The sequence below is a fragment of the Limulus polyphemus genome, unplaced genomic scaffold, assembly GCF_000517525.1.
Source record: "Limulus polyphemus unplaced genomic scaffold, Limulus_polyphemus-2.1.2 Scaffold2093, whole genome shotgun sequence".
NCBI lineage: Eukaryota > Metazoa > Arthropoda > Merostomata > Xiphosura > Limulidae > Limulus > Limulus polyphemus.
The window spans coordinates 55,419-66,823 of record NW_013667703.1 but is presented as its reverse complement, the minus strand read 5'-3'; the positions used below and the strand labels follow the sequence as shown (position 1 = coordinate 66,823).

General features: G+C 34.9%; 1 protein-coding gene across 5 annotated transcripts in view; it reads left to right on the top strand.

Annotated features, from left to right (window-relative positions):
• LOC106465917 (septin-7-like) overlaps nt 1-7,727 on the top strand; it is a 69,335-nt gene extending 61,608 nt beyond the window's left edge. For 2 of the 5 annotated variants that reach the window (XM_022393862.1, XM_022393859.1), the window contains exon 13: nt 7,579-7,727. In XM_022393862.1, coding sequence (XP_022249570.1) covers nt 7,579-7,669 — 91 coding nt within the window. In that variant the 3' untranslated portion in view covers nt 7,670-7,727. The remainder of the gene's footprint in view (nt 1-7,578) is intronic. The other 3 variants (XM_022393858.1, XM_022393860.1, XM_022393863.1) reach the window with 2 other exon arrangements.
• Nucleotides 7,728-11,405: the final 3,678 nt, after the last annotated feature.

Sequence of the window (11,405 nt, the reverse complement as noted above, 5' to 3'; positions counted from 1 at the left end):
TGTAGACTTCTGACTGATTTTGGGTTCCGTACCTGAGTTCTAGAGCCGACATCAGTGCTCTATAGTTGTGCCTGTCGTCAACCAAGACGCAACGTAACATCATTTTAGCCAGTAGGCAACGTAACATCGAAGCTGGGTTGTTAGAAATGGCCTCTTCTTTAAAGAAAACTTCATGTAAGTCTAGTCTAGGTGGCCCTAATACAAAACTAAAAATAAGTTTACAATTAAATGCATTAGTTGTAGTAGCTAAGAATGAATTCGTAGACATCAAAAAGAAAAGAAAAAATTAATAAAGAGCCTACAAATACAAATAACACACCGCAAGTAAGAAAAATACGTAGTGAAGAACATAAAAGTACGCACATCGTGATGACCGATGCAAATACTGACAGCAAAGCTGAAACAAACATGCAAATAGTAAACAAAGAAGCAAAACATCAAATGATTGTGTAGTTTTGTGCATGATTACAAACTAACACTCTAAGTACAAACAAACAAAATACTAACTCACGGCTACAAGAGATGAAAAACACAAAATATACACAACCACTCAAACAATATATTATCATGTAATAGAAGGCATTTCTGACACATACAAAGAATCACAGTTGACAGCAGAAATCATACGTATAAATCTAACACTAAAATCACTGCTATCAAACGTCTAGCTAAGGGCGGTGTCCTAGTCAAAAGGTTTGTTTGTTTTTGTTTTTGAATTTCGCGCAAAGCTACACGAGGGCTATCTGCGCTAGCCGTCCCTTATTTAGCAGTGTAAGACTAGAGGGAAGGTACCGCCAACTCTTGGGCTACTTTTTTACCAACGAATAGTGGGATTGACCGTAACATTATAATGCCTCCACGGCTGAAAGAACGAGAATGTTGGTAGGACGGGGATTCGAACCGGCGACCCTCTGATTGCGAGTCGAACGCCCTAACCACCTGGCCATGCCGGGCCCCAAGTCAAAGGGACAGAGGTGGCTGATCAAAAGAGTCTCCTCAAATAATAGCTCGAAGACGCCTTTCATCTAGGACATATATCGATACATTTGGCTGGAAATAAACCAAACACATAAGCAATCGTAATCAAAGGAATTCACTACAGCATAGACATCGAACAAATCCAGGAAGAACTTTCAAAAAAACAGTGTTCAGTAGACGAAAGTTGAATTGTCATCACTAGCAGGACACAAAAACAGACAAACATGATTGAAGTACACACACACACACGAAACACAAGATATTCAAAGCCTAATAACTAACGGCATTACTCTTTGCTGGCAGAGGTTTCTCGAAGAAAAGTCCAAAACACCTGCTGTTGTCGTGACGAAACGTTTCGATTGCTAACGATATGAACACGTGGTTGGTGGCTGTCTATACATCTCTTCCACGATGTGTGGACTATGTCGGAGAACGTCTCTACTTTATGTGGCCAAAGGAATACGAAAATCCATATTGTTGCAACTGTAAATAACAGCACACAGCTAACTACAAAAAATGTTCGAAATACAAGGAGATCAAAACACGAATCTACAACATACACAATAATAACCAAATCACGGAAATTAATACGCAACACACGGAATCAATCCACATACAACAATCAGTACCAAAATTACCACTTCTACCGAGACCAACAACACAGTTTGAAACCACATATGCAGCAGCAGTTCGAGCACAACCAAATAGTGTCACAAAACAAACGAACACAACCATAAATGAAAGAAACTACAATCTAACAAAACAACCGATCAAATGAGCACTCAATCACAAAATATTACGCACTCAGATATACCCAAAACACCAGTCAATTTCTTCACAAACGCAGAAAATACCCCCATAGTAGAAGCTGCCAGAAATACTTTTTTGACTTTATCACCTAGATAATAGTGTATTATTATTATTAACTATCATAATGTATTTATAGAGTACTTATGTCAAATACGCGTTTGATAACGTAACCTAATGAAAACGATGAACTGCCAATGAACTGTTTGTGAAATGTAGAACTATTGCGAAACTAAACTAACAGAAGCAACAAAAAAGCATCAAATGTTATAGGCTTTACATTCATGGAAGTAGGAACAGCATACCTCACCCGCGAAGTGTTTCGAACCCTGATCTCTTGAAGTTAATTTTATAGCATTTAACTGTTAATTAAAAATTAAACACTACCGTCAAGGAGAGAGGAAGAGATCTAGATAGCATCTGAACCTCCTAGGTCACGCACAACACGACCAAACACCGATCCGACCGCATATCCGCATTATAGCTGAATATTTCATTGCTGTTTATTTTTAGTTACTATGGAAAACAAGTCAAAATGCTGAAAATTTTATGTACGATGTTTGACTTGTAAAATTTTGTTGTGGTATGAGTTTTGTTCAAACTCAACTATTTACAATAACTACTGCAGTAACGAAATAGGGTTTATTCTATAAAATATTTTAATTGTTCAATATATATATATGTGTTTGTTTAATATGAATTTGATTTGCTTTTTTGGCTACTAAGTTAACATTGCCAAGATTGGTAAGGATCGGTCAACTCGTTAGGAGGAGATGCGTCAACAGACAGACAGAAAGTTTCCCCTTCATACTGCTCCCTTGGTACCGCACCGGTATAGCTGTGTAATAGCGCATATCTGAAGAACACCTATAACCCGCTTCACTTATACTGTACCATTTAATTGTTTGTACACGTACGCTGTTCAGTAACTTATGAATCTTTACGCACAAACACTGTGTGACTTGGTAATTTGAGCATTTTTTGCCTTCCAACCCAAAATATATATTACGCACTTATTGATAAACAAATCATTACGCCCCCACTATACGTAACACCCACTGATTTGAGCATCAGTGCTTCTTGACTAAACATATCATAACACCCGCCTGAAACCACTGCATCTCAATATTAATGTATCATGAAATCACTCTCTACACCCGAGATCAGCATCCATACCATACCACTCCTTTTTCTTTGTGCCATTACACTCAAACTGCAATATTACAGATATCTGCACAGAACTGGTCTTTAAAACAGATAATGATCTCTAAAACCACATCACTCAACAGCTTATTTTAAAATTAAACTGGCATTGCAAGTTTCGTGTGCTCAAGTAATGAAAGTAATACCCACACACTCAGAATATATCTGTGTGTGTGTGTGTATATGTGCATAGCTTTCTGTTGTCGTTGATAAGACTTTTGGACGGTGAACTGGGTAAAATGATAAAGATTTTCACAAAAGATTATCTATTTCGGGGAAGATAAACCCATAAAATATTGGATCGACGTGGTCGAGATTAAAATTATTTATCAGTTTAATTATTTGACTGAGACATTTTGTTTTTAATTATGTACAAAGCTACACAAGGGCTATCTGTGCTCTGCCCATCACGGGTATCGAAACCCGGTTTCTAGCGTTGTAAGTCCGCAGACATCCCGCTGTGCCACTGGGGGGCGAGACATTTTGAACACGTGTAGTCTTAAGAAGTTATAAATAAGGAGGTTCTGTTACAACATGTGTATTATAAAAAGTTGGTTATGACGAAACTTGTCATTGAAGATATTTTAAGCAATTATTTCAACTATGAATTTATCAACTTCCAAGTCACTCAACTCAACTATTGATCACCACCACGGGCGCCCGCAGGAAGAGGAATAGGGAGGTCACTTGCCCCCCCCCCCCCTGGATTTTTCAAAACGAAAAAAAATTACTAGATATGTGAAATTATTCTTCTATGTTATTGGAAAATCATAAGGTATTTGTATTGAACTTTAAGAAACACTTCTTAATAGGCTGTGTTGACAAGAGGGTGAAGGTTAATACACCACTAATAACATAAATTCGTAGTTGAAATGATTGCTAAACTATCTTCAATGACACGTTTCTTCATAAAAACTTTTTATAGTACACGTATTGCAACAGAACCTTCGGTATTTATAACTTCTTAAGACTACACGTGTTCAAAATGTCTCAGTCAAATAACTAAACTGATAAATACAAAACAAGTTTGTGTAAAGTTCAAGGGTCGAACATGTGTACGCAGTGTGAACGTTTGTCTTTGTTTTTTCAGGCAAATCGTAATTTGGTTCTTTAGTAATTAATACATAGAAAAATGTTGTTTTAGTAGTGCAAAGCTGCAAAATGGGCTATCAGCACTTTGTCCACCGCGAAGAATCGAACCATGGATTTTAACGTTATAATTTTCATAAACTTACCGCTGACACACCAAGGGGTGGAACAAATAAAATAAATCTACATATTAAAAAACACAACAAGACCCCAGATGTCTTAGGGGTGATTTGCTCAGATGATTAACACTAGTTATCTAGGGGTGATTTGCTCAGATGATTAACACTAGTTATCTAGGGGTGATTTGCTCAGATGATTAACACTAGTTATTTGCTCTAGAAATACTATTACACAAGTTTTGACAGCAGTAAAACAGTTTAGTCTAGTTCTTCATAGTCCAATGTTGTGGCTCATTCATACCTTAAATCTGAGGACTTGTAATGCTAAAACTCGGGTTTCGATATCTGCGGTGACAGACAGCTGATTGTGTAGCTTTGTGTTTAACAACAGCCAAACAATCGTACATGTCTATTTGATAAAATTTGTCAAAACTAAAATAAAACTATATGTAAAATATTTCCAATTTGGGCGTATTTAAACCTATACAATATAGAAGAGTTTTGGTATAGTGGTGCTAATAACATTTTGATACGAATGCTACATGCATAAAAACCATATTATAATTTCACAGTTATATATATATGTATGTGCTATACTGGTCTATTACTTTTCGTAATGAGGACTAATAAATTTAATGTCACGTTTAATTTCTACAGTTATTTTTAGCATTTTTGTTCAGCATGCAAAAATAGACTTGATTTTAACTGTAGTTTTGATCATTTTAAAAATAAGTTCTCCTTATGATATAAAATAAGCATTAAAGTTTGTAATGAGTCGTTGCTACATTTTCCGCGAAATCAACAGGAAATACATATTGGTGGGTAAGATTGTTTTTGTTTGTTTTCCTGTGTTCTTCATCTACTTATCATGAACTAAATATAAGACATTTCCAACTTTAAAACAGACTTATAAGCTCGGTAACATATACATTCACCAAAAGGTTGTACAGTTGGTTCGGCGATTTCAACACTCCTACAATACAAAATTAAGACAGTTTTACACCTTATATAATCTTACAACTTAAGAGAAACAGACAGATTGCATTCTCAGCAGAACCTGCATATATATATAACAAGTGTGTTTTACTCTTGAACTAACATATTTTGAAATTAGCTTATATTTTTATTAAGCACTCTACTAATAAGGTGGTTTATCTTTAATGACATCAATATTTTATTTTCTTAGTTGTAAAATAACGCAGTAAGACACGTACTGGATAAAGTTCCAGTTACGCAAATCTAATTTAAAGTTTTCCAAAATACCGACGGGTAAATATTAAATATCTCAAAATTAGAGGTTCGAAGGAACTGTAAGCTAAATATAATTAAGCATGTACAGCAAGAAAAGTGAAACTGAAACGAGTATATAACAAGGAATAAAAATATTGTTAACACTCAAAACGTTTGTCTTGTTATTTCACCACATCTTCAGGTTTAAAAGTTCGCTGGCTGTTGAAGTAGAAGAAAAATATTTCTCCTCAGGGTGAAGACTAGTGGGAATTTGTTGAAATTACTCTTTTAGGTCTGGCTAGGGTTCTAGTGCAGTATCTCACAACACTAGATTACTTATGACATTGATAGTTTTCATTACATATTGAAGGGGAGATTAACCCCAACTCATACCAACTGTACAAACTTCTGCATCAACCCACATTTGGAGATGACCCACACCCCTGGCCAGAGGTAATACAAGCAGGCTGGTAATAGAAGCAGGGTTTGCGATAGTACCGGCGATACCAGGTTGCCGGTATCGGTACCGGTATTCGAGCATCTTTAATCATGTGACTTGAGCAGTTAGAAATTCAACTATTCTTCCCAGTGTGTTCTCGTGGGATATATGTTTTCATATCAAACCAAATTGTCAATGATATGTAAGCACACGTAGTATGACGACTATGGCAATGAATCAGTTGAAATCTAGGCTTTCTATTGGTTATAAATTTATTGGGAGTCGGCCTCAGAAAAATCTAGTACCAAACTGTAAATTAGAGCATGTCAGAGGTAGAAAGTGGTTTCTGAATTTTCATTGATTGCTTACTAGCCCCATAAGTGAAAAATATAAAAATATAGCTTCAGAATATGGATGACGAAATTATAGTGAATATTTTACGTTACATTTCGTAGTTTTCTAGGGAGTGGACAAAACAAATCCAAGAAAGGAGACGGCTCAAGAACAAATATCCAGATTCTTACATTAGGAGAATTTGAAGTTGTTTTTAAATATTTCCTTAAACAATTAAGAATTTAAAACTTAAATAATATTAAAATTTGATTTATTATCTATGGTTTGATTCAAGTTTGTTCGTATACCATTGTAATTAAGTAGTTTGACCTGCCCGCATGCTAAGGATTAATCACGCAAGCACCTACCTAACGTGCAATCAGTCACATAGGCACATTCATGTTCTCTTCCAAGCGAGAGAGTCACCAGATTTTCATATTTCATGCTATTGTCGATTTTCACAGCGAGATTCGCTTATTGAACTTAGTATGAACTCAAAAACACCACATCAAACATTTATAATTCTGTGAAAAGAGAAGCTGAAATACCAGAGAAAGCGTTCGTTCCGAAGATGGGACATGTGGTAACAGATATTATTCTCAACATATATGATATACTATAAACCAGTACCGCCAGTACTGGCGGCCTGGTACCGGCTGCAAACCCTGAATAGAAGAATACTCCTATATCTTTCAAATATATATCATTTAACACAAAAACATTATCAGAAACAAAAATAAAGTGACAGTTTTGTAAGAAATCTTAAACCTGTTTTATTCCAAAGTGTTAAGAACTTTACTTTCAGATCATTGTTTAACCTGTTAGAATTTTGTCTGATTAATATGCTACAAACCACGATTTACTGCTAAAACTACTTTGTTTACTTTTCGTGATGTAGATAGATTGTATTCTCTTCTATCCAATCGTTTTGAGCCTTATGCTCCAAGTATTTTCAAAGCAGAGCTTCGTTAGATGCTAAATGAATAGCAATAAAATCATTGAAAGAGTTTGTTTGTTTGTCTGTTGTTAAGCGCAAAGCTACACAACTGGCTATCTGTGCTGTGCCCATAACAGTATCGAAACCCTTCAGACTAATCACTGAGCCACTGTGGGGCCATTGACAGAGAAAGCAAATTACGTGAAAAACAAAACATGCTTCAAGGGATAATAATTTCTTAGCAATTACAAATACCTTTAGTTAGATTAAGCTTTAGGATGAAAAACAAAAAATTAAAAATATCAATAATTGCATTCTTTACAGGTGAGACTCCTTGGAGCTGTGCAGAAATGAAAGTTGGGATTATTTTACATTGTTTTATGAAATACACTAAATAAATATTTTATGATGCTAAAATATCAATAACATGAGTTCCTTCACAGTTTCAGAAGACTGTCCATTCTACAATCCGTGATCATTAGGACAGTGATCATCACCAAGGCACCAGATCCAGCAGCGCTCTGTCAACCATAGCACCAATAGGGCTGTACTGCCAAACAGTGGAGCACTGGTGGTATCACTGTCATGTCTAACCCATACATTGGGTGGAGGCCTTGGAACCATATATTGTTTTTGAAACAAGATTGGCAAATGATACATGGATAGGAGGAAATAGCAGTAACAAGATCTATGGAGGTCCCAGCCTGACCTATCGAAAGCCCAAGATGTGATTGGCAGATTGCTGTCCGATAACAGCACTGAAAGGTTTCGTCTTTCATTTGTTAACGTGACAATTGCAACAGTGAAAAGAGGTCGTAGTTTTATTTTGTTCATACTTTATACTTTCACTTAATGTTATGTATTCTGTATTAATTGTATTTAACTTTCAAGTATATTATTATTGTTTCCTTAAATGGAAATATTGGTGTAGTATTATTGTTACAGTTGTTGCTTGTGGTTTTATAATTTTGACCCTGTTTATCAAATTCTGCTTTGTTGGTGTTGAATATTAATGGTGATGTTTATGTAAAATTTTATTCTATTTTGATAAGTCCCCCAGTAGCACAGCGGCATGTCTGCGGACTTACAACGCTAGAATCCGGGTTTCGTGGTGGTATGATTTATTCAGTTTCAAGGATTAGGTCAGAGAAAGTTTATTTGTTTAAAACTTTTTCGTGCAAATCCACAAACAATTATGGCTATCTGTGTATAGCCGCCAATAATTTTGAACGGTTAGGCTATCGGAAAGGCAGGTAGTCCACAGGTTAAAAGAAGGGTTTTGGTTGTTATTAAACACAAATCTACACAATGAGCTATCTATGCTCTGCCTACCACGGGTATCGAAACCCAATATTTAGTGTCGTAAGCGTGCAGACTTATCGCTGAGCCATTGGGGTGCTAAGAGAAGGGAGTGGAGTTGTATCAGTTATACCTTCCATTTTTTAGATCAGAAAAATATTATTGTGGTTCTGGCTTAAACCAGTAAGCTCGTGTTTGATATTTTGCAGTCATGATCCTGGGGTTTGTTATCTCGATAGACGCTGCCAGTCTAGATTGTTTTCTCAATGGTATGTTGGATTTTGGTGTGTACTTAAGCTGGCTTTATGGAGTCACCTACCCAACAATCTCGTGGAAAGGTAAAGCTGTTATAAACTAAGATCGGTTAAAAACTTTGAAGTAACATCAAAATAACATGCAGCAGCTTTTTTTTTCTGCACATATATCTAACGTGCCAGAGTTCGAACTTCAGTTTAACATTAATTCATTTTAGTTCTCCTCTTTGATTTTTTAAATTTCATTTCAAGTACTCTGGTCGTGTATGTTTTAATATTGTTTCAGTCTAAAAATTTAACAAAGATTGATTCTTCTGTGTGTGTGTGTTTGTTTGTGAACTATTCTTCTCTTTTCAGCTACCACAACTATACAATTCAATATAAAACCCTCTTAAGTTTCCCGTTTTTCGTATTTACTTGTGCAATAACATTCCTTAATCAGGAATACTACAAGAACTGCAGATATTTGTATTTTATCCAAATCAACATAGTATAACTAATGTAAAGATTCTTTGCTTCCACACTAAGCTGTTTTGAAGTTACTAAATTATGAAGTGAAGACGACAATCTATATAGTTGATCCTGTTATTTTTGTGTGTGCAATTAATATTAACAACAACAAAAAACGCTTAGCAATGTTTTAAACACCAGCTACTAATTGTAAGGGTGTCACAATAAATTGGAATATAAAAGTTATGTATTTCATTATGTATTATTTTGTTGCCTGGTAAAAACTTTAAATTTAAGTTCGGTTGAAATACATATTTGATAGAGTATACATGAGCAGGAAACTTATAAAATTACTTACCTATATATATATATATATATATATGTATGCATAAAATCGATAGCTTGTTTTCCTCCAGCTCGTACAAACATATAATTTCTTTTTTGCAACCTTCAGTTAACAAAACCTTCACAAGAACACCATTTCTTAATCGTTACAGAAAAACTGCTTCGTTTTTTAAAAGGCAATATAATCTGTCAGTAGTATTTTTTTTTTTTTTTGCAATATAAAAAGTGTCCTCTATATGTGACTGATGTAGATATATATATAAAAATAGCAATCATTTTCGTTTTCCTTCGACATCCGATACGCCACGTGGGGTTGTGAGTGTATCCAGGGAAAAGCAAGTGTAAATTGAAAACAATTAATCAAACTGGTGGTTCAAAAGTGTTGTCCCAGTAAACACTTTCATAAAAAATTCTTCTAACGTATTCTAATACATGATATAGAAATACAGTACTTGAAACCTATACTTATTCATAAAACTTCATCTGGCTCAATTAACATGATTCTCCTTTATTTTCGCCCATGTCTTGTTTTGATGCAATAATTAAAATTAAACTAAAGCTATTGTAAACTTAAATATATCAGCAAACATTATTTTAAATTGATTAGTTGAAATAAGCCCCAGTAAAATCGTTTTCATCCAGCACAGTATTAATGTAAATAAATGCTTAATTTCAGTATTTCCCCAGACTGATAATAAATGTATTCGTATTTCTCACAAAGATCACAAATTTCTTTTCACTTCCGCAATTTCCAATTTTGACCATTTATTCAATGATTAATATTAACTAATAACAATATCATGCATAGTGATTTTTCAATTAATGTTGATTATATATACAATAACCCAGTATTTGAAACGAAAACTATTTTATGTGAAGCTTTTCAACACAATTATTGTTTGTTTGAAGTTAAGCACAAAGCTACACAATAAGCTATCTGTACTCTGCCTACCACGGGTATCGAAACCCGGTTTTTAGCATTGAAAGTCCGCAGACATAGCGCTGTGCTACTGGGAGGTTCACCACAATTAATCAATAAATATACATATTTTTTTCATATTCTGTTGAAGGTGAAAGTACTTAATCCCCATATTACAGGTTCTTCACATATGAGCTATACATATTAAGCCATACCGGTGCGATATTAAGGAAAACATTCTATATGTCTGTCTGTGGACGCATCTCCTCCTAAAGATTTGATCAATCCATACCAAACTTAGCATGCTAGATTGGTAGTCCAAAAACAAACCAATTTGTTCTTAAACTTTCCCATATATATTGAAAAATGAAAATATTTTATAGAATAACCCTATATATCGTTACTGCAGTAACTATTGTAAATAGTTGAGAAAAGACATGTTGTAAGGGGTAACATGGATCATGGAGATGCCTAGAGTCATGTAGATCCTATGGTTGAACTAATCTTGGCAACTCGTCATTCTATAGCCAATAGCAAATATATGGTATATATATGACATTTACATTAGAACTCCTTATCGATTAAGAATGCTGAGAGGAAGATATAAAAGATACTTAGACTACTGATTGTAGCAGTATATCAAAAACCATGAAGGGTAGGTGGGAAATGCAAAAGGAAATGTTAGGCCTAACATCACCAATACATCCAGAGAAGGATTCACAAGTACTAGTATTACTAGAGTTGCTAGGAACAGACATGATCCTTCTAGAATCTCATGACGTGTTACTAGCGTCACGTGACTTCCGCTGTTGTAACACTGCCCCTTCCTTAGTATTGTTCGTCCCGAACGATAACCACTTACATTAAACCAATAGATAATTAAAAATAACTTAATTAAACGTACATAATTTACAAACTCAAAATTAAAATTCAACAAAGTCTCTTAATTTTATGGGACGTATCTTCTTCCATACTGGTCTCCATCTCGTTGGCTTCTGCTTCA